General features: G+C 37.3%; 1 protein-coding gene across 1 annotated transcript in view; it reads left to right on the top strand.

Moving 5' to 3' along the window:
• The window catches only part of TFAP2D (transcription factor AP-2 delta), an 81,342-nt gene that overhangs the window by 33,141 nt on the left and 23,107 nt on the right, over positions 1-25,094 (top strand). Inside the window, exons 5-6 of the mRNA XM_020993947.2 lie at positions 8,908-9,049; positions 19,152-19,265. Coding sequence (XP_020849606.2) covers positions 8,908-9,049; positions 19,152-19,265 — 256 coding nt within the window. The remainder of the gene's footprint in view (positions 1-8,907; positions 9,050-19,151; positions 19,266-25,094) is intronic.

The following is a 25,094-nucleotide window of genomic DNA, read 5'->3' as shown; positions in this document are numbered from 1 at the left end:
CACCTTCTGATCCAGCATGACTCTTGTTCATATCCTTCTATGAATTTCCATAGGGAGTTCACAAAAGGGCCTTCCTCTAGGTGTTTTGGTATTAGATGATACCAACATAATATTTGATTTGTCTATTGATATATATGATAAGTCCCCCTCTTTTTTTGGTCATGCATCTCTTTGATGATGTCTTTTATGCCACTTTTTGAGCATAAATTGCCATTAGTAACTTGCTGCAGCATATTTACAACCACAATGCATTTTTATCCACTGTCCTTTAGGTGATTCACAATTTTGAATCTGTAAAAGATATTTACAGTCATAGAGCATCCCAGAAGAAGATTAGTGTTAATAAAATGAGGTTCGGTTTCAAGGGGAAACTGGAGATTATTGAAGTCACTGCCTAATTTCCTAAAAGAGGGCTACGCTCTTTCTTTCTATTTAATTCTGAGCTCAAGTTAGCATCTATTTGCAATGCCTATCTATGTACTGAAGAGCCAACTCAATGGACTGTCCATCCAACTGCATGTCATAGTCTGTATTCTGGGGTCGTTATGAATCTCTTTTAGAAGTCTCTGTGGCCTCCTACAGCTTGATGCAATCCACACAAAGTCATTTGCACCCAGGAGTATTTGAAGGTCCTTACCATCTATAGAAAACCAATTTGGACTCCGTGGTGAACATCTGCTATGACATTGACATATTGTGGAATAGCAAACAAAGAAAGTAATGCAATCTTAGTCTGAGTTAGGAAGGGAGGAGTATCCAGAATGAGGGAGATAATGGTCTCACTAGACTTAGCTTTGGTCAAAATACATATGGAGTTTTGTGTTTGGTTCAGAGAACTGCAGCTCAGGAAAGACACTGACAAGTTGGAGAAGTAGGTGACCAAGATTTTGAAGGGCCTTGATAGAATGTCGTATGAGAAACAAAGGAAGAAGCTAGGGAGTTTTAGACTGGAGGAGAGAAGACATAGCTGATTTCAAGTATTTGAAGGACTTACATGACAACAGAGTTAGGCTTGTTGGATTCATTCCCAGAGGACAGAACCAGGAGTAGTAGGCAGCTGTTGTAGAGAGTTAGACTCAGGCTCACTATAAGAGAAAACTTGCTAACAGAGCTATATTAAAGTGGAATGGGTCAGTCCTCATTAGGAATCTTTAAGGAAAAGCTGAATGACTACTTGAAGATGGCACACAGATGGCTTTTGGTAGGATACGAGTTGAAATAAATGGTCTTAGAGGTTCCTTCTACTTCTTAGACTAGGTTCCTTTTTTTTTTTTTTAGGCAATTGGGGTTAAGTGGCTTGCCCAGGGTCACACAGCTTAGACTAGGTTTCTGTGAACAAGACTATTCAATTTAACTACTAAAATATTTCTTAAATGCTTGGAAGTATGAATAGCAATTGCTTCAATAAATAATATACTAATCTAGCTTAGATAAATATGGTACTGTAAAGCACTTTACTGTAATAGATTTGATTACATTAATTCTCCTATAAAGTGTTATAATCTTGTATAAAAGCTTTCTGGCTTAGAGACATATTGTTCTTATGCCCACAACATCAACGTTAAAGTGAAGTTTTTCCGCATTCTACATATTGTCATTTGTATGTAATTCATTCAAGATGATAGCCTATCAAGGGTAAGAATTTATATAGAATTCTGGTTTCTGACTGCACACCTCAGGTGCAATTGGTTACATAAATACAAATTGTTATTTCCCACCTAGGTCCTTGAAAAATCAAGGTCATGAACATGTGATTTTTAGAACAAACTTTTAAATGAACTCGAGAATTTTAAGCATTTTAATTTGAACTAATTCTCTTTGGTAGCACTGGAAAATTGCTAAAATTGTCTATATGAAGTAACATCATTACTATAACAATTGTTAATTATCCTGTACTTGTTGCTATAGAGACACTCTCATAGGGTCATAGAATCACAGAATTGGAAGTGACCTGAGGGTCATCTAGTCAAACTTCCTCTTTTTTCAGATGAAGAAACTGAGGACTGATTTGGTTAAGTGATTTGTTTAAGGTCATACAGATGGCAGTTAATGGGGCCTTCCAATGTATAAAAGTTTGGTTAGGAAGCACTCAACCAAGTCTTTTTTTTCCAGTACTTAGTATGAAGTATAAAAACAATACCCCCTCTTAAAAAAAAACCTAAATGACTAAAATTTTTACAAACAGATAAAAGTGCTATAATTTAGTCTGTGAAAGAATGTAAAGCTCTGTGATCTCAGGACAATTATTTATCATTAGTTTCATTTTCTTGCCTCTATTTCCTTCCATTCAATCTAATTATAGTATCTTATATATCTTACTACTATCTTGCTTACCTTACTAGGATATCTTGATTTCAAATTAAAATGAGAAATCTTAATTATTACATGCAATCATTTATCCAGATTCTTCACACTAGATTCTAGGTTATACAATAAGAAGGCCTGTAGCTCCAGAAAGGGGATAAAACTTTCTGTTTTATGCCTTTCCACATAGTTTACATTGATTGGGATTCTGCCCATCCTGTACACAGAATCCAGTAAAATAATGTAAATAATGCTCTTTGAAAATCTACATAAATGTCAGCTGTTACTGAAAGACAGTGGAGTATAGCGTCTAGAGTCCCAGAACAGGCAGTCAGGTGGTGTAGTGGATACAGTGCTAGCCTAGAGTCAGGAAGATTCTTCTTCCTGAGTACAAATCTGGCCTCAGCCACTTATTAGCTGTGTGACCCTGGGCAAGTCACTTAACCCTGTTTGCCTTGGTTTCCTCATCTGGAGAAGGAAATGGCAAACCACTCCAGTATCTTTGACAAGAAAATCCCAAATAAAGTCATGAAGAGTCAGACATAATTGTATCCAAGAGACATGAGTTGGAATCTCCATCTCAGTCACTTACCAGCCCTAAAACCAAGGCACTTAACCTTAGAGGCTGAGTCCTCATCCCTAAAATGAGGATAAATTAGACTTCCACTACCTACCTTGCTGGTTTTGAGGAAAATGCTCTGCAAAACTTGTTCAGTTGTTTCAATCATGTCTGATTCTTCATGACCCCATTTGGGTTTTTATTGGCAAAAATACTGGAGTCGTTTGCCATTTCCTTCTCCAGCTCATTTTACAGATAAAGAAATTGAGGCAAACAGGGTTAAATGATTCTCCCAGGATCACACAGCTAGTGTCTGAGGCTATATTTGAACTCAGGAAAAGAGTCTTCTTGCCTCCAGGCCCAGCCTTCTATCCACTGCATCACCTACCTATTCCTTATGCAAAGCTTAGAGTGCTTACAAAATATTAATCACTCACCTGAAATCACTGACATCTGTAGCTGCTAAAATTTTTTTTTCCCTAAGCTACCTCCACTGTAATTTAGGGAAGACTTGAACTTGTAGTTATTTATGGTCAAAAAAATAAGTAGCTTTGCACATCCATTCATTCTACCTCCCAAATGCCAGTATTTGAAATGAGTAAAAAGGAAATAAGTTGAGTTGTATATTGTATCAATGGGAGATATTAGAAAGTGAGATGACTTATCAGGCAGTGCTTTTTTTCAGCAACATATGCTAATAGTCTTTCTTAATATGTGGGAGTGACACTCCACCTCATCCCTTCCCAACTAGTCTATGCATCCAAACTTATTTTCTTGAACATATATAAAGGAAAGCATTCTCTTCTCTCCATGCAAATAAGCAGATTTTCCCTCTTAGGAAGAAAAGATGGCACAGTGGATAGAGTGCTGGGCCTGGAATCAGGAATACCGAAGTTCATATTCAGCTTCAAACAGTAGCTGTGCAACCCTGAGCAAGTCACTTAACCTGCCTGCCTCAGTTTTCTAAACTATAAAATGAGAATAATAATAGCACCTAAATCTCAGGGTTGTTTTGAGGATTCAATGAGATATGCTTGGCACATTGTAGGCACTTAATAAATACTTGCTTCACTCATTCCTCCTTTATTACTATTTCTTCTTTACCCAGAAGGCAATGAACTCAGATAATTTTGTCCCATGATATAAGATTAAGGAATAACTAAGATACAAGTTCTCCACATTATCATATGAGTCACCTCTTCTAGCACCTTTTTCATTTTGCTTCTCACCTTAGAAGGACTGTTTTCTAAATCTGTGGGTCAGTCTTTTAAAAATTGACAGCAATGGTTTAGTCATATCTTTATCTTAAATGTCATGGATGATTTTCATTCATTCGTTCATTCATTCATCCATCTATCTCTCCTTCCCTCTTTTTTCCCCTCCCTCCCTCCATTCATTCCTGGGTTCTTATACCCAAAGCTTATGTGGCTTGATATACACATTCTAACTACGTATCAGTGTGTCTTCACTTGCCATTCCGTTTGATGCAGCATTGCTGAACATCCTATAACAATGTTATCTCACAAGCACAGAAAGCAGTAAACAGAATTGGGGGAGGGAAGGATCTGGCTGTCAGTGTAAATGTAAATAGCAGCTGTTCTGTTCAAACTGTTTTAAGAGCCACCTCACGGTGAGATTGTTGCATAAAATAGACCAGATCTCCAAGAAGCAGATTTTAGCATGAAATTTAATAAAAATGCTGCTATCCTACTGTTTGTACCATTTTTCTTCTCTCACTGTTAAACAAATCAGGATAGGGACAAACAGTAGAGAAAAATCTAATAGTCCTACTGCACCCCCCCCCCAAACACCTTTAAGTATTTGTATTAGGCATGTGACTAATACAATATGTAGCTATGTATATGGCAATAGTTGAACTCACTATTGAAATATTAATACAATAATACAATGCTAATGGAGCTGACCCAAAAGACCAATGTGAGACTTTTAGTTCACATAAGGGCAATTTGCCTTCTAGGTTAAATAAGATCAGCATTTTAGAGTTGGTTGGGACCTCAGACATTATGTAATCAAAACCCCTCATTTTATAGATAAGGAAAAGGAGCCTGGAAGTGTTAAGTCACATAAGTACTAAATGGCAGAATCTGAATTTGAATCCAGAGTCTCTCACTCCAAATTCAGCACCCTTTCCACTGTTTGGCATGCCCAGTCAGTCAACAGTAAGCACCCACCTAGGTTAGGGAAGCTAGGTGGCACAGTGGATAGAGTGTTGGGCCTGGAGTTAGGAAAACCTGAGTTCAAATCTAGCCTCAGAGACTTACTAGCTGGGTGACCTTGGGCAGGTCACTTAATCCTGTTTGCCTGTTTTCTCATCTGCAAAATGAGCTGGAGAAGGAAATGCCAAACTACTCTAGTATCTTTGCCAAGAAAACTCCAAATGGGGTCACAAATAGTCAGAGCAGAAACGACTGAACAACAATAACACTGTGTTTCAGGTGCTGTGCTAAATGCTGAGCATACAAAGAAAGGAAAAAAAAAACCTCTGCACTTAAGCAGCTTATTGTCTAATGGGGGAGGCAGCATACTAAGAACTCCATATAAACAAGCTATTGGAAATAAACTCAGAGGGAAGGCATTAGCATTAAGGGAGATGGAGAAAGTTTCTTGTAGAAGGAGGGATTTTAACTGGGGTTTAAAAGAAGCCGGGAGGCAGAAGTGAGGAGAGAGTACAGAAAACACTGGGGACAACTACTGAAAATGCCTGGAGTCAGGAGATGGAATGACTTGCTTGAAGAAGCAAGAAGGACAATGTAACTGGATCGAAGAGTTTGTGGAGGGCAGTAAAGTATAAGAAGATTAGAAAGGTAGGAAGGGCCAAGGTTATGAAGAGGTTTAAAAGCCAAGCAGAGGATTTTCTATTTGATCCTGGAAGTAATAGGGAGCCACAGGGGTTTGTTGAATAGGGGGAAAGGATGACATGTTCAGACCTGCGCTTTTGGAAGATCAGTTTGACAGCTGAGTGGAGAATACTCGGAAAAGGATTGAATGCCTTAGAACTATGGAGAGCCTAAGAAAAATTTTTAGTCAGTGATTGTGGCTTTTGATGACCTTGTCATGTATGTCTCTTCCTCTCGTCCTCTTTTCCAAGCTGCCAATCATCTTGGATGACATTAAGTTAGCCCCTTTCCAATGGCCCCACACAAGAGTAATTTTACTTTATGTCACTGCCCAGCAAGCAATGGCTACCCACACACAGATTCAAATCGTGCTCCGTGGTGACCTTGTATTATTTCTTCTATCAGGTATACTCTAATACATTTTAATTCCAAAACAATGTTACAAGATTCTAGGGAAAGTATTTTTATATCAATATATAAAAATGGAAGCTTTATCACAATGCTTAAGCATCACAGATTGATTTATTGTAGGTAATTCCACTTTGCCATATCACCCTTTTAGGTAAAATTGTGGAAGGAGGAGTATTTCACATAATATGTATGTTTTTATTACCTCTAAAGACCTGCTGACAATTCCCAGTATGAAAGAACAATTACCAAAGCCACATATTAGGGCCCATTTACTATCCTGATTTCCATTTATTTGCTTATATTCAATTTTTTTTTTGCCACATTGAAGTCACTGTGTGTCAGTAAATGATAACTTGTATGAATTTGTATAAATAGGCTTAAGTTTTATCCTCAAGTTTTGCCTCAGGGAGTTAAGTTCAGTTGGCAATTTCACATATTTAGACATCAAATCTCAATTAAAAACAGAACAAAATATTAAGCTAGAATATAATAAAGAAAATGGAAATTCACAAATTTTCTTTTTTTTCTGTAGGCATTAGCCATACAAGGTACAAATATGATGTAGCAATAATAATAATTTACAAAATTTTTTCTCACAAGAGGGTTGTGAGATATTATTTCCATTTTACATATGGGTAAACCAAGACTTAGGAAGGTGAAGTGATGACAGTTTCACATGCTAGTTTCAGAGACAAGTCTTGAATCCACATCCTCTGACTAAATCCAGTTCAAGTTCCACATGAATTAATAAAGGACTTAAGTGCTGATATTTCTTGCAGTTATTTTGAATGCACAGCAGGAAAAAAAATTAAATTGAGCTAAAATCACATGGAAATTATTTTTAAAATGTTAGGACTTGAGCTGTAGAAAAGGAAATGAGATAATCAAGGACATTTAAAGGGGAAAATCTACTTCCAAATTATCTTTTCTTGGATCCTAAGTTGTTTTCTCATTTGGTGTTTTCTGTAACTAACTTCATCATTCTGCATAGAAATTTATCAAATGCTACTCATCTCAGCCTGAAACTGTGAGATTTGGGTTTGGTTGTTCACTTGTTTGTGAAGTTTGTTCCAAAATTTGTTTTAAAACATTCACTCTTCTGTAATATCTCTCACCTGTCCTATCCTATACCTCCTTTGCTTTCTATTTGTATTATTAGGTGTTCTCTATTTCCTCCCCGAAAACCATTCTTTGTTTCAATCCGCCTTTACGACAAGAAGTAGCAATTTTTTAAAAAATCCGTTGTGTGAGATGGTCACCTGACAATTGACTTGTTTACCTGTGGTTGATTAGATTTGGTTGTTAGTCATGTTACAGCTATTTGCTTTTCTTAATAATCAAATCTGGTAAATTATGCGATTATGCTGAAGATCTCAAAAGCCCACCGATAACATCTTCTTTCCTAACTCTTCAACCCAAACTCTCTGTACTATTTTTTTCTTATTGTATGGTTGGTTGTCTTTTCATGTGATTGTCAATCACCAACAAGCATTTGCAGACACTAAGCTTTTTGTGGTCAAGGATGGTGATACTTGTATCACCCATAGTGCCAAGTACTGTATCTTATACATAGCAGCCACTGGGTGATGATTATTCACCTTACATTACCAGAATAATCATATCTTAGAAACATGATCTCTGTCTTCCAGTAGTGTTCCCTTATAATCATATTGTATCTTTTTAACATTTCATTCTTAACTTATTTTTAAAAAGAAAAACTTTATGGGGCAGCTAGGTGGTGCAGTGGATAAGCACTGGCCCTGAAGTCAGGAGTACCTGAGTTCAAATCCAGCCTCAGACCAAACACTTGACATTTACTAGCTGTGTGACCCTGGGCAAGTCACTTAACCCCAATTGCCTAAAAAAAGAAAAATTTTATATTCTTATTACTTTAGGTTTGTAATGAACTCAATAAAAACTTCCATAGTTCATTGAAGCTTTTTTGAAAGCAAAACAACTACATATATATACACATATTATAATTGTCATGCTCTTTCTTTAATGATGTAATATCATCATATTGAGAATAATTTCAATTATTATACTTTCCAAAATGCATCAAATTCTTCCAAATGTCCTTTGGTACATTTATCAACCTAAGTGCTGCTATCACTTGGAAATATTAACTGTTTGGGAGTCTTAGGAGGAAGGTGAGGTTCAAGATAGACTTAAATGGAATGCAAGTAAAGTAACAAATCTGTAAGCCCTCTTCCCAGAATATTTACATGTTGAACTTCTGATGAGTATATCAGAAAAGTAATCTGGTCCAGTGGTTAGAACCTTTGATGAGAAATTGAGAATTCTAGCTTCTGTTCCTGGCTCTTTTACCAGTTTGCTGAGTAATTAGGCAAATAAGACAACTAGACAGTGTGGTGGATAGAACTCTGGGCCTGGAATCAGAAAGATCTGAGTTCAACTCCAGCCTCAGACACTTGTAGCTATGTGACCCTGGGCAAGTCACTTAACCTCAGTTTCCTCATTTGTAAATTGAGGATAACACCTATTTTACAAGATTGCTGTGAGGATCAATTAGATAAGAATTGTAAAGTGCTTAGCACATAGCAAGTGTTGTGTAAATGTTAGCTATTATCATTATTATTATTATTATTAAATTAGAATATAATATCTCCCCCTTCTCCCATAAAGGATTTATGGAAACGAATGGGAGAATGCCCACCTCAGCATACCTCAAGATGCATAATATTTTTAAAAATACATATAAGATACTTCTGCTGAGAATTTATACGAGGATTGATTTTTTTTTTCTGTTAACAGGAGAAGCTTTACATTTGGCTCGGGATTTTGGCTACACTTGTGAAACAGAGTTTCCAGCCAAGGCAGTAGGAGAACATCTTGCCAGACAGCATATGGAACAGAAAGAACAGACAGCAAGGAAAAAGATGATTCTAGCTACAAAGTAAGTCAAATGGGGGGAGACACCTGGCATTTTCATAGTCAGTATTTTAGTGTATTTGAATGAGGGAAAACACGCAAGGGATACATCAACTATTTTGAAAGAGATCTTTGTGGGATCAAGTGGAGGCTGAAAAGCAGCATTCAAGCATGAAAGACAGGGAAGATAAAAGGAGAAATGTCCCCTTGACAACATAGACAATATAGCAGCCTTATTAACTGACTTCAGTGAGCTGTGGAACTACCATTACCATTGATAAGAGTTTCAGGAAAGATGGTTCCTAAGCATGCAGGAAGTGTTGAAGAAAGGGATTTTAAGAGAGCTGGATTCTGATAATTATGCCACTGCTTCAGAATCATTCTTTAATAAATGCTGATGTGATTCTCAAAGATTTTTGAAGGTGATCAGGACCCAGAAGCATTGTGGTAAAATGGAAAAAAATACCACACTAGAAGTCAACAAGCATTTATTAAGCACCTACAATGTGCTGGACACAGTGGTAAATACTGGAGATATAAAGGCAAAAAAAAATAGCCTGTTTTCAAGCAGCTCACAGTTTAATGGGGGAGATAATATACAAACAACTACGCAGCTAGGTGGCCCATTAGATAGAGCACTAGACCTGAATTCAGGAAAATCTTGGTTTGAATCCTGCTTCAGGTACTTACTTACTGTTTGACCCTGGCCAAGTCACTTAACCTCTCTCTGCCTTAGTTTTTTCATGGACAGAATGGAGATCATCATAGCATCAACTTCCCAGGGTTGTTTTAAGGATAAAATGAGATGACATTTGTATAGCTCTTTGCAAACCTTAAAATATTATACACTAGCAAGATGCAGTTCAGGTAAATAGGAGGTAATCAACAAAGGGAGCAGAATTAGTGGTTTTACTGAAGAGGTCTAGGGGTTTTGGGGTGCTGGGACCCCAAGATCGCGGTACCGGGCCCTGCCTGAATGAATTCAACCCAAATCTTCTTCAGCCAGAGGAAAAGTTTATTGGTGGTAAAACATATAGGCCTGGTGACGCCCGTAAAGACGAGCGGGCATGAGAGGTTCTCAGCCTTGTGGGCCTGAGATTCTCAGCATCTAAATGAGGGCCAAGGTGGATCTTAAATACCAAAGTAACTTTGGGTGGCCAGAGAAGGGGGTTGGGTAAAGGGTGTAGGTAACAATTCTAATTGGGGAGGTCGGTGAGATTGAATAGACAATGGGAATAGATAATGGAGGAACAGGAAGGCAAAAGTTTGAAAGGCATCTGCACAAAATCAAGGTGGGGCTAGGACTTTCAAAAGGAGACAAAGGAAGGCCTTTCTGGGGCTTATAGACAAGAGGGAACCTAAGGCTTTTAGGGCCTTTAATCTGAATAAGATTAAAAGGTAAAGCTAAGGCTTTCAAAGGGAGATGAGGGTCTAGGGCCTGTAAATCAGATTCCCTTTGAGGCAAAGGGTGAAGATCTTGGCTTGGGCCCCGCCCTCATCATTACCATTAATTAGTTACATGAACTGGGACAAAATGCATAATTGCTATAGATCTCTAGTTCTTCACCTGCAAAATAGAGCTGATAGCAACTATTCTATCAGCCTCAAGAAAGGGTTAATAGAAGGCAGCTATAATAGAAGTGGTGCAGTGGATAAAGCACTGGCCCTGGAGTCAGGAAGACCTGAGTTCAAATCCAGATTCAGACACGTAACACTCACTAGCTGTGTCACTCTGGGAAAGTCACTTACCCCCAATTGCCTCAAAAAAAAAAGATGAAAAAAAAAAAAGAAAGTTAATAGATGTGAAGACACTTGGAGGAAAATGCATTCTACAAAGGTAAGATATTGTAATGCTGTAATTCTACCCTTTCCAAGGTAGAATGAAAAATATTTTGAAAGAAAATGTTCTAATCAATGGAGGACAATTCGTTGAGTGACATACTAGGAGAGCCACGAGCATTATTGACAATTAGAGAATAAGAAGATATAAACATAGGCCTTTCAGGTTCAGGCCCTCCTCTTGCCATTTTGAAATATGATGGTGCCATCTATAGGTATTCAATAACATTCAAACAAATGTCCTACTTTACATTTGCTTCACCATGACTAAACTAGGATTTACAAATGAATTTCTCTAGTTTAAAATGAAAGAGAGAAAATATAAGAATGAATATGGGTTGCTTAATAACTTCTAATGTGTACACACATTTGGTCTAGATTTATATTAAGCTTAATAATATGCTTTTGAATACAGATATTGTCACTCATTTAAAATAGTTTGGATCATCTACATCGATGAAAATGTTGACCCTCAAATAGAATTGTAATTCTTCCTCCAATAATGTTTTAAATAGCTGTAAGGACAATTATAAGAGTGATCCTGAAGGTTTAACTGTTATAATAAAAGAAAAACTGAAAGTCACTTTAAAGGAGACAATTTTTAAAGATCACCTGGTTTTACCAATGAGAAAAGAGAGGCCCGAAGAGTTTAAATAGCTTGTTTAAATTCACACAGTTAGTAAACAGCAGAGTCAGCATCTGAGCCAAGGTCTCTTGCATTCAAACTGCGTGCTTTTTCTTCTTCCCTTGACTAGCATATGTGATGTTTAAAAGCATGGTGCTGTTTGGATGGAGGATCTATTGATTGTACCGTACAGGTCAGGTTGACGGAAGAAAATTTTCTTCTAAACAAACTGCCATCTCATCTCAGAGAGAAGTAAAGAGAAAACAGGGGCCAAAATATAGAAAATGAGGAATGAGAGTGAGACAAATGATTATTAATAACCAATAATTGGGAGAGATCCACAGTTCCCCCTTTTTCTAATGTCCTCATTTCAAGGCTCAGCCTCTGAAGGATAGGACTGATGATAGCAGGTAGGATTAACATTCTCCTCAATCTAGGTATTGCTAACCCACCCAACCTTATAAGGAATTTAATCTAAGGTGAAACCCCAGCCCATTGTCTTCTGTTCAGGCTTGGGTAGAGGATATAGATCTTTTGTCTAGGTTTCCCCTAGCTAGGGGTGATTTGGAAGTAAATGGCATGATCAAAATTACATCTCCCTGACCCTCATTAGAATAGATCCAGCTCTCATTGTAATAACAATGATACAATCAGAGTCAGGAACACACACCCTTCAAAGGACATATAAGCTTTGAATGCATTCTATAAGAGGTCTTTGGCATTCAAGAGTGTTACTGACCCATTTTATTGGTGATATGCTAGCATTATTCATAAAATGATAAGTTACGAGAAATTATGGCTCAAATTTTTTAAATGTCACACGAGCAAAGGGAAATAGGAACAGGTTGATAGATATTGGGAAAAAAAAAGAAGAGACAAGAAAAGACAGAAAAGAAGAAGGAAGATAAAATATCTGGATTTATATTGTTGGGACAAAATTATTGTTGTTGAAGCTTCTGAAAACATGCCATAGGAAAGTACTTAAACTAACTCCTTAGCAAAGATCCATTAAATGGTTTGAACATTGAATAACTCCACCACCTCTTGTGTTAATTCTGCTTCATTCCTTTTCTCATAAAAAAAAAATCTAGCTCTTCTTATCTTCCCCAGACTGGAAATACAGAAGCCATTCAAGGGCTGATCTACTGATCAATCTGGCAGCTTTGACTTGCTCCATTTCTTACCTGAGCTGGTTCACTCTTCTGTAGGCAACCTGGTACTACCCTCAACCTGTTCCCAAGGGCTTCCCATATTAATGCAAAACTTAGTATGGAAATGCAGTTAGCCTACTCTGTGAAAACTTAGGACTCCCAAACTCAAGAAATACACCATTCTCAGCCTCTCCAATAGCTAGGTTTACAGGTGTGTGCCACCACATAGTCCACCACCATGCCTGGTTTTCTCTCATTTTTAAACAATCCTTCTGGTCTTCTACTTAGAGGGATCATTAGAGACTACATCTCAGCTTCCTCCAGGAACTAACAATGTATGCAAGTGATTTGAATACTCATAATATCACCAGAAAAAAAATAGCAGACACTGTTATCCTACATTCAAGAGAAAGGGGCGCAATGTATGTAAGTGGTTTACTAAAGATCCTAAAAGGAAATCACTGATCAAGCTAGATAGAAAATCTAGATCCACCACCACTTTCATGTAAAATCCACTGTACTAACTTCCCTCCCAATAGAGTTTTAAAAAATAATCTGGAGCAGAATCCAAGTCACCCAGGAGTACCTGGGTGTACCTGCTAATGCCTGGTTGCATCCTAACTCTCATTCTATGGGTACCATCAGGAGGTATTCTCTGGACTAAGGCTACTTATCAACCCACAGGACCCCTATGGAAGGATAAGGGGTGACTTTATAACTGTCTTTCTCCTACAAGATGTTCCAATTCTAAAAAAAAATTGGTGGGGAAGAGGTGTTATGAGTACTCTGCTAATCCATTTGACTTCTTTCCTTCTTAATGTGACTCTCTGCATCACCTTAGAGTTGATCAAAACTTCTAAGAGGAATTAAAAGTGATTTATTACCTAGAATTGATCAAAATCTCAAGGTAAACCAGATAAAATAATGAAAACAATATGATGATCCCAAGTTGAAAGACATTACCCCTTATTTTACATTTAGTGCCATCCTAGGATAGTCCCAGAACCCAAGAACTATATACTCCAAAGTGTTCACAGGTACAGGCCTGCAATACAATAGCCTAGTTACAGTTGCTCTGTTTCCAAATGGCCTGTAGGTACTTGGAGTGCAGTCAATTGGCTGGATGCCAGGTTTCATCATTACATTGGTGGGCATTAGATATCCCATTCCAACAGCTGAATTAAACTGAAAACAAAACTTTAAGCATCTGAGTTTTGCTATTATAAAGCCCCTCCACGGATTCTCCTAGTCCTAGGAATTCTGTGAGTTCTTTCATAAGTCATTGGTCTTTTTCAGATTTTAACTGCTAAGTGAACTTTCATGATCATTGAATATTGTATTTTTAGCATCATGACCTGTCACATCATTACAAAAATTTACATGAAATTATGCAAGTAATTATTTGGTGATATTAGGATACAAGGAAATTTATTTGTACTAGGAGCCATAAGGAGGGGAGAGGTGGTAATATTGAATTATTAGGCACTTGTGTATGGCCTATTTAAAGTAAAATCCAGATAGGATCCTGTGTCTTTGTGTGTATACATATGCACACATATACATAGATATAAATATGTATGTATGTATGTATGTAGCAAGAAGTTATTTGATTTATATTTTATAGTTGATTACTTCATGTTATATATGAAGATAGAGATAATTAGCCTAGGAAACAGTTCCATAGCCAATGAATTTTTCTTTGTGATGATTATTTAACACTTCTTTAGGGCCAATAAAGCATTGAGAACTTGATGTTTACATAGCCCTGCCCAAAATTTAGAATGACCTAGACATTTTAAAGATGGAAAGGGAACATAGTTTAGAACTTGAAGGAAGGTCAGAGGTCATGTAGCCCATCTCTATTTTACAGATTAAGAAATTGATGCCCAGTGAGGTAAAATGATTTACTCAAAGTCACACAGGTAGTAGTGGCAGAGATGTGATTTGAACTCTGGTCCTGGGACTATAATCCATGACTCTTTGATACTACTGTACATGGCCCTTTTAATCCCAACACACAGAATCAAAGAATCTGAGCAACTGGGCTAAAAACAAACAAACAAAAAACAAAACAAAAAAACCAACAGCAATTAAACAGCTAGCCTCCTCTTGTACAAACAGCCTCCAGATACTTAGTTCCCTGGACTTGTGCTAAAGGAAAGGAGGATGGGCCACCAGTCATAATCCTCTCAAAATGTGTGACTCAAAACAGAGCAAAGAGCTAAACAGGAGGGGAAGGCCTAATTCCACTTGGGTAGAACATCTGAAATGAGTGTAGCATATTAGTGACCCACAGCTTCACAGGGTACTTCTTCTGTATTTGGCTCAATCTCTACTGAAGAACCATGCAAACAGCCATTTTATTCCAAGTACTTTAATCAGTGTAGGAAAGATGAATCACTTTGTATATGTATAGATTTCTTTATGTACATAGGAGGAAAAGGGAGTCTTGACAACTTGGTGATAAAGAGTCATTGAGTCCATTCAGGTTGATAAGAAAGTCATTATAGGACTGGTAGATGTGGAAGAAGATAAGGGAAGTTGTTCTTAAGAAACTGGCAAAGAAGTTCAGGGTGAGCTTACTCAAGCTAGAGATACTTAACAGTAGGAAAATATATAGATACAGATAGATATAGAGATAGACATAAATATAGGTATAATTTTAGTTGTTCTTGGACTCTAGTAAATGACCTTCAGTTTCCAAATATAGTGTAATAAGCTCTGGTTTAATTAAATATGTAAGAGTACATAATTTTATGGTCTTCAATCCCAACCTAGATCTGATTTTTTTCTCAAGAGGAAATTTTAATTTGGACATCATAACTTAGAATTTGAAGAAGGCTTTGCAAAGTTCCTTTCTTATCCATTTAGAAAGGTACACACAAATTCCTGTAGACCACAATGATAAAAAAAAAAAGGTATGAAGGTCCACACATAAGATCTGAGCCTATATTTTAGGATAAAATTGACACTGCCAAAGTTTCTGAATACTGCTGGAGGAAAGGACCTAAATTATTCCTCAGTAAAGATCCATTGAATGGTTTATCTCTTGTGTCCCCCAACCTTATCCAGGTTCCTTCCTTCTCTCATTTTTAAATAACCTCAGGTCTCTTATTTACAGGAACTATTACAAACCAAGTCTCAGTTTCTCCCAGGAATTAAGCATGTGCTTAATGCTCATATTCTAGACTAGAAGGGAAATAGTCATAGGTCATCCACTCAATGTATACAATCAACATAAATTACATAGTACAAATAACATAAATATATAATAAATTTATGAATTTGTAAAGGTAACATGCAGTTTTTGCGATATATGAATGCATAATATTCATAGACCCAGCATGTGTTCTCTGAAACACTCTGTTATGAGTAGTTTTCAAAGTCCCTCAAAGGTAGAAACTGGATATTTTGCCAATTCACATACTCAAAGTTGAACTCACAGGTTTCTGAAATCCAGTAGTTATCTCTCACCTGTGTTTGTAAGACTGGGGCATTTGAATCTAAAGGACCATCTCCCAAGTTCATTGGCTTGCGGATTTAACTACTGATTTGCATTGGTAGCAGATTGAATCGCATATTTATTTTTCACCTCAGTGAATAGCAGATTCAGTTTTATACAGTTATATTGCCAAGTATATGATTGTATTTAAGGCCCATCGATTTGTGCAGTTAGTCTTGTATTTCCATTTTGTTTCCAGTGTGTTGTTGATGAAATAAATATTTTGGTGTAATTAAAACACATTTTAGGAGGGAAATAGAAGCTGAGTTTTGTGGGGTTTTTTTTAATTCTAAAAATGCTCCTAAGAAAGCATTTGTATACCAAGTTGCATGGGAACTCAATTTAGATTAAGTCTCTGCATGAAGATGTAACTGTGTGTGAGGGGCAGGAATGGCCTCTTCTCCATTTAGGGTACTGTGAGTTTGCTCTTATAGCAAAGTAAAGTGGAGAAATTAAATTGTACTCATGATCCTTCATTAAATGAACAGAATAAATTTTCAATTCAAACATCAAGTAGGAACCAACTCAAAGATGTGTACATTACATAATCTTAAGACTTATGCCTGGAATGTTTTTGTCCGTAAAGACGGAGTTACAAACAGTAACATTTAAATTTGTAATTCCTCAAAGATCATCTTTATCCACAATATTTCACAATGGAATGTTTCATCTAGCAAAAAAAGAGGAATTTCACAAAAATAAATCTGACAGCATTACAAATTTTCTTAATTAGCAGTGATTCTTTAAATACCATAGTGAGGTCAAGTTAACTTCCTAAGGTAATTGTTGCGAAATCAAGGAAAGAAAAAGACCTACTTCAGTGGATTGAGCATGTAAATAAAGCATCGAAAGTGGCATTCAAGGTGGTGTAGTAGATAGAGTGCTGGGGCTACAGGCAGGAAGACATGAATTCAAATGTGACCCCAGACACTTACCACACCCACCAAAACACCTTTAAGTATTGGTTCTCATCTAGCTGATATGATATGTAGCTATGCATATGGGAGTAATTGAATTTACTATTGAAATAGTAATACATTAATACAATACTAATGGAGCCACCATGTGACACAAAAAATGAATATGATACTTGAAGTCCACATGAGTTAGAAGAGCTATTTGCCTTTAGGTTAAATAAGAGCAGCATTTTAGAGTTGGTTGGGACCTCAGATATTATGTAATCAAAACCCTTCATTTTATAGATAAGGAAAAGAGGTCTGTATGCCCAGTCAGTCAACAGTAAGTACTTACTAGGTTAGGGCAACTAGGTGGCACAGTGGATAGAGTGCTGGGCCTGGAGTTAGGAAGGCCTGAGTTCAAATTTAGCCTCAGAGACTTACTAGCTATATGACCCTGGGCAAATCACTTGACCCTGTTTGCCTCAGTTTCCTCATCTTGTAAAATGAGCTGAAGAAGGAAATGGAAAACCGCTCCAGTATCTTTGCCAAGAAAACCCCAAATGGAGCCACAAAGAGTGGGACGTGACTGAAAATGACTGAACACAAGCTAGCACATTTCAGCTTCTTGTGTATCATGGGTAAATTTCTTAGAGTTATCGGTTGAGGAAATCTCTTTATAAGGTTTTCCAAAATATTGCCTTCGTAAAAGACCTTGAGATCTGAAGGCAATAAAATCAGAACTTAAAAGAAAGCTTGAAGATTAAAATAAAGGAATTTGACTGAAGGTTTGTATCACTAGGCTATAAAATGTCCACTTGCCTTTCTGGCACTGGTGGGTATCAGGAATGGGACATTGTTGCTTTCTGGAAGTTTGCATTAGTAGCCTGAAAGATGGTAGTATAAGTTTTGAGGGACAGATTTTTCATTTTCACAGTAGTTCTCTGTTGCTCTGAGGCTAATTTCTTTTTGGCCACGGGTTTGAGACATGCAATAATTGTTTAACTGGATGAATCACACGTACAAAACAATTGGAAAAAAATTTAAATCTTTATAATATTCCAAGAAGTTAAAATTCTACCTTGTCAGTAAAAACAAAGTAGGGACTTAATTTAAAATTGGGATCTACCAAGCAAAATAGCTATCTCCATTTCTAGGAAATGTGAATTTAGAAATGAAAACGTAGCATGCTAACCAGACATTTGGCAAGGGAAACATTTTTTAAAGGACAGATCTCACTTCCTTTACAGCAGATAAGAACTAATTTTTCCATTTCTCCTCTCCATGTTTTCCACCATCACAACTGCCCCCCAAGGGAAATGGAGTGAAGATTCTGTGAGCTTGTCCCAAATCTGAATGCTGTTACTGACTATAGTATGTAAAGGTGTTGATTATACCAACGTCCTTTATCTGTAAAGTATGTCACAAAAGTTCTTCAAGGGAATGTCAGCTTAAAAGAATGCAGTAAGGGACTTGGTCTATTTTTTTTAACCTCACAAGAAAATATTTGCATTTAATGATGCTCAGTGACTGGTTAGCCCCTTGATACATGAATAAAAATATTGTTTCACTTTAAAATGGTGAGTTTAATTTACAACAATATCCAGGTCTACACAGCAGCACTTGCTTATGATGATTTGTCCTGTTCTTCAATTACATTATATGCTGTACAGTATTGGCCAAAACCGTCAATACTGTTAATTGCATCACAGTTCACAAATCCATATATTTTGGCATTCTGCAATTGCATTGGCGATAGAGTCTAGTAGTATTCTAGACCTAATTATTACCATAAGCATAAGTCACATCAGCCATGAGACTAGAGAATAAGTTTTAGTTCATAGACACAGCTTAGATTTGTTGTAGATTGAATGTCCATATAGCAATGATATTTTTTTAGAAAAAAATGGAATTCATTCTTTGTATACTACAGAGGCCAAACTTTATACTTAATATTCCATTGAGCAAGATGTGCTAGCACAGGTACGAAAAGCAAAGAATTCATAGAATTAATGTGATGTTTATGTGAGCATCTAAATCACTTGGGCTCAGACAGGTAAATTAAAGCCCTTTCACTGGGGTCTAATTTCCAACTCTTGCTCTTTTTGTTTTAGACAAATTTGTAAAGAATTCCAAGACCTTTTGAGCCAAGATAGATCACCACTTGGATCATCCAGACCTACTCCAATACTAGACCTCGATATCCAGAGACATTTAACACACTTCAGGTATGATCTTATTTTCTTTTCATGGGAGTGACAATGTTGATACAATTAGATATTCTACAGGTGTCTTTTTAAATTGTTAATTGCTTCTTACTAACCCATCAAATTGTCTTTTGCTATTGATGATAAAATCAGGTAATCCCATTTTACTACACACATTGTCTTTGGGTATACCACTTGTTTATTGACACGATGGCTACATTAAAAATTGGGAGTGTAACTAATAAGATAATACATTTTAGATGGAAAAGTGAAAATCACTCCATTCTAGACTTTAGCATAGTTGATGATGATAATGTTTATGAAAGTTAATGTAAAAATTTCAAAGAGCATTTAGCACTTTTCTATTCATGTTCTCAGATCATTTAACAAACTCTCTCCATTTTGCTGTTGTTGTTGATGAATGACGAACAGAGGAGCCCTCTGATTTCAGTTAAGTCATAGTCTTACAGGATATTTAAGACCCCAAGACTCTAAGATTAATTTCATTATTGTCACTCTATGGTATGGTCACAAAAAAGCCATGATTCATTCATGTTTTATGCATCAGAGGCAATGGATGTATCAGAGGGTATTAGATTAGACGCCAAAAAGAATTTCCTGGCAATTAGATTCTATGGACCCTAATATGGTTTATTGGAAAATTTTTAATTTCCTCGTGTTAAGATTCATATCGAAAAGTAAAATAGAATTCTCTTTTTTTCCCCTATTTATCAATTTGGGTGAGTTCTAGTCTTGTAGATAGTGGATGCTTTTGAATTCTCAAGGCAATTTCCAAGGTTAACAAACTTTATATTATAATGGTTCTTACCAACTGACAGAAGAGCTGCTCCAACAAGACATTACTTTTACAATTGTCTTCTGATAAAATTAGTGGTGAAGATTTGTAACATATTTTGTCAAGAGAGCATCCTGCATAGTAACCTGTGAAGGAGGTGAGCAATATATCCCATTTTGTAAAATGAGAAAGATTCTAGAATTTAATTTCCCCATACCAGACAGCGTTATGCAGAGATGGAGCAATAAGTTAGAATCTACCGCAAGAGGTAATGTGATTTAATGGAAAGAGCACCAGGCTTAGTTTCAGGAGACCTGAGTTCAAGCTCAGTTCTACCATTTGCTAGCTCTGTGACCTACTATGATGCACTTACCTTCTCTGAGTTTCGCTTTCCTCATTTATAAAGTGGAGGTGATGGTGCTTTCACTACCTACCAGAGTTCTGAATGAAAATACTTTGTTTGCTTTAAAGTACTATATAAACAAATCAGAGCTATTGTTATTATTATTAGTATTTGCCAACGTGTCACATAGTTGATAATGCTTCTTGTGATATTTGTTATACTGCGAAATTTAGCCTTGGGGACCGAAATGCTAGTTTTAAATTCCTCAAGAAATCAAGAGAAGATAGAAATACAATATTGGTTCTGATAACTAATAAGATAAACACCAGTAATGAATATTCATAAGATTATAGATTAAGAGTTTGAAGGAAGCCTAGAGATCAGATAGTCTAATTTCCTCATTCTACAAATAAGAAAATTGAGGCCCAAAAAGGTTAAATATCTGGTGTAGGTAACACTCTTCTGATCAGAGGCAAAGTCAGGATTTGAACCCATGGTCTCTGACTATAAACCTACTTCTGTCTCTGTTGGCCAATTCACTGTGGTGGTTTTAAGACAACTGATGGAACCACAAATAGCCATTGACTAATATCCATTACCAGACTATATTTAGGTTAGTTGAAATTCAAGCCGGATATGCATTTTGCTTTCGTATTCATGACAGACATTTTACACAAATTATAATTGACAAATTCCGGTTCAAAAGTGTGCTGGAGGAATTTCGAAATTAAGCTGTGGAGTCATGCATCCTATGTGACTGTGCTGAGCATTGCAGAATTTGGAAGTCGTGTGTCACATGTTTGTCCCCGCTGCTGCCAGACTCAAGACTGGGTTCCTTCAATCATATGCGCTATAATGCTATCATTAGACAATGAGCAACATTTTGTCAGACTGAATTAGGGAGCTCTTGGAAAGAATAACTGATTTGTTAAACACAATAGCATCTTGTTCAGTATAAGCTTGTTCAGAACTGTTATGAGAAGTGGACATTTCATTCTTGTCCTTATATATTATTAGATGTCTCCTGAAAAAATACTCTAATAAAGAGGCATGTGGTGTAGAGAATAGAGAACTGGTCAAGTCCTGTCTTTCACACATTCTGGCTGTGTGAACTTGAGTAATTCACCTAACCTCAGCACCCCCAGACAACTCTGTAAGACTCCATGTAGCAGCACAGGTGCTAGGCTTCTTCTCTTTAATTTTTTTTTTTTTAATGATTTGCTCTCCCTTTCTCACTCAGGCTGGAAGTGCAGAGGTTACTCATGAGCACAGACCCCTCTGATCAGTAGAGAAGCTTTGACTTGCTCCATTTCTGACCTGGGCCAATTCACTCCTTCTTAGGCTACGTGTTCTCTCCTACCCTACCCTCCCCCCTTACCCCTGGCCCTCCCAGGGGCTCATTATATTAACGCCAAACTTAGTGTCAAACATTCAATTGACATAGTGCACTGCAGCTCAGAACTCTTGGCCTCAAGATAGTCTCCCTGGCAGCAGAAATTACAGATTTGGGCCTCAGCTTTTCGGGAGTCACCTCATCTGGGAGTCTCCCTACCAATGAAATCACAAGTCAGTTTCCGTTCCTCCCCTCCCCCCCCATCCTCCCACCCCCGCCCTCAGTAGCTATGAAATTTCCAGACTAACAAATATCATTGTTTTAAAGGACAATTTTATGCTTTAAAAAACTTTAGCACTGAAATTCTTTCTATTTTGGACAGTAGTGTAAAAAGGAAATGTTCTGAGGCTCACATGTTGCAGATAATTTAAGTAAAGAGGGCAACTAGGTGACACAGTGAATAGAATGCCAGGCCTGGAGTTAAGAAGACTCAACTTCCTGAGTTCAAATCTGGCCTCAGACACTCACTAGCTGTGTGACCCTGGGCAAGTCACGTAATCCTGTTTGTCTCAGTTTCCTCATCTGTAAAATGAGCTGGTGAAAGAAATGGCAAACCACTCCAGTGTCTTTGTCAAGAAAACCCCAAATGGGTCATAGAGATTCAGACATGACCAAACAATAACATCACAGTTAGGTGATGCTGACCATTAACTTTTTTTTTTTAATAAAATAAGCTCATGAGGATTAAGAGAATCAAGGAATTAATGGAATAAGCAGTTTTTATCATTGTGTCCTAGCTCAATAATATCAATAATATCAATAATCAATAATAATAATAATAATAATAACCTCATTTTTCAGAGTCTATTTTTCTGTGGATTTTCTTAGGAAAGAGGTCTAAAACAACGTGAATCCAAGTTTGCCCTTCATTCAAGCAGTAGCTCCTCAGATCAACTTTCCAGTAACTGCTTCTTCATTGTGATTGCTAAGACCCTAGAAGTAGGTGATAGGATTACAGATTTAGAGCTGGTAGGGTCCTTAGTGACCAAATCAAACAGTCCTGCCTTATAGATAAGTGAACTGAGGCTCATAGAGGACGTGACCTGCCCAAGGTCACATAGACAGTGACAGAGCCGGGATCTGAACCCAAAAGAGGTCACTTTCTACCACACCACACTGTCTTCATTTGGATTGGTTTAGTTGTTCAGTTGTTTTTCATTCGTGTCTGACTCTTTGTGACCTCATTTAGGGTTTCCTTGCAAAGAGACTGGAGTGATCTGTCACTTCCTTCTCCAGCTCATTGTACAGATGAGGAAACTGAGGCAAACAAGGTCAAGAGATGTGTCCAAGGTCATATAGCTAGTGTCTGAGGCCAGGTTTGAACTCAGGTCTTCTTACTTCAGGCCCAGTGTGCTAGCTGACCTAGATTTGTTTACCCAGGACATTTTTCAAGTCAGAGAGGCTAGTATTTTGAGTGGTTCTAAAGAAGAAAGAGTTTAGTAGTAGTAATGATATTGCAATGGGAATAGGGAAAGAGGATAGGGAATGAATGGACCAGTGATTTTAGTGGTGTAATGAGCTTACAGACAAGGAAACTTGTTCCAACTATAAGCTTTGGAGCAGTAATTAATGTGCATTGATAAGTAACCCTAGAATCATAGATCTAGAGCGTAAAGGGACCTGAGCGGACATGGGGTCCGAATCCAACCCTCTCATTGTACACATAAGGAAAATGAGACTGAGAGAAGTTTTAAGTGACTTACCAGGGGTCATAGGCAGGACTTGAGCCCAGGATTTCCTGACACCATTCACGGTGGCATTCTATCTCTCCCATTCTTCTCTTCTCTCTCTCTGTCTCCCTCTGTATCTTTCTTTCTCTGTCTCTCTCTCTCCGTCTCTCTCTCTCTCTCTCTCTCTCTCTCTCTCTCTCTCTCTCTCTCTTTCTGTGTCTCTCTGTACCTTTCTCTGTCTCTGTCTCTCTCTTGCTCACACACACACAGAAATTGTCCCAAAAGGCTTAGTGCAGTTTAAAGCTTTATTAATAAAGCATTTATTAAACACATGCTATCCATGTCCCAGGAGCTATACTACACCCCCTCCCCAGAAATACATTAACATAGTAAGAGATGATATTTATATAATATGATATTATGGAAGATAGGGACTAGACCTTTGAATTCATTAGTCCCAGAAGAGGAAAGTCCCTCTACTCAAGCAGACTGACAGCTATTCTGCAACTTATAATCTTAGAGAGTTGGGTCACTGAGAAGCAACTTGGCCAGGGTCTTACAGACAATAGGTGTCAGAAACAGAACCTAGCTTTGAAACTAACTCTACCTAATTGTTCCATGCTGTTTCAATGTAATAGTACATAGTAGTTGAAATCTTCGTGATTTTAATATGATAATAGATGACATTTAGAGAGGATTTAACAGCATTTATGTAGAGCTGTATGTAATGTTTGTAAATCACTTTACACGAATTATCTCATTTGATCATCACAACCATCCCAGGAAGCAGTCTCATGACATCACAGACTTAGAGGTAGAAGGAATCTGAGGAGTCATTTAGTCAACTCCCACCTTTCATATCTAAGGAAACTGAGGCCCAGAGAGTTAAAGTGACTTGCCCAGAGTCATACAGGTATGAAGAAGCAAATCTAGGGTTTGAATCCAGTTTCTCTGCCTCCAGATCTTAGGGTCTTTTCCACTGTGCCAGGAATAAATATCATTATTCCAATTTTACAAATGAGGAAACTGAGATTTTATTTACCCAAAGCCATGCAACTAGATGGTACAAGGGATAGAGTGTTAGATCTGGAGTTAGGAAGGCCTGAGTTTAAATAGCTGTGTGGTGCTAGATAAGTTACTTAACCTCTGTCTGTCTCAGTTTCCTCAACCAGAAAATAAGGATAATAATAGTACCTCCATCACAGGGCTTTTGTGAGGATCAGATGCAATAGTGTTTGTTTGTTTGTTTGTTTAGCACAGTGCCTGGTACATAACAGGTGTTTAATAAATGCTCGTTTCCTTCTGTAGCTCTTTCCACAAAGCCAGTTAAATAGCACCACCAAAATAACAACCCAGATATTCTAATTCCAAATCCAGGGCTTAGATTACTACATGCTGTGGCTTCATAGCTTAAGAAAGATTGGGTCTGATAAGCCACCAATATTACTTCCAGTTGGGCATGCCAGTTGCCATCACAGGGTGCTAACGGAAATAATATGTATTGCAATGAACCCCTGATGATCCATAGAGAACACAAAAAGCTGTTATCTCAATCAAAATAACAAGAAACAGACATTCATTATTGATAATTTGCTGAGCATGGTCAAAAAAAATACATATTGCTCTCCAAAATGCAGCAGATCACATC

The sequence above is a fragment of the Phascolarctos cinereus genome, unplaced genomic scaffold (genome assembly GCF_003287225.1).
Source record: "Phascolarctos cinereus isolate Bilbo 61053 unplaced genomic scaffold, phaCin_HiC Scaffold_5;HRSCAF=322, whole genome shotgun sequence".
Classification (NCBI taxonomy): domain Eukaryota; kingdom Metazoa; phylum Chordata; class Mammalia; order Diprotodontia; family Phascolarctidae; genus Phascolarctos; species Phascolarctos cinereus.
Note: the sequence above shows the minus strand (reverse complement) of the source record. Positions and strands in the feature narration are given on the sequence as shown.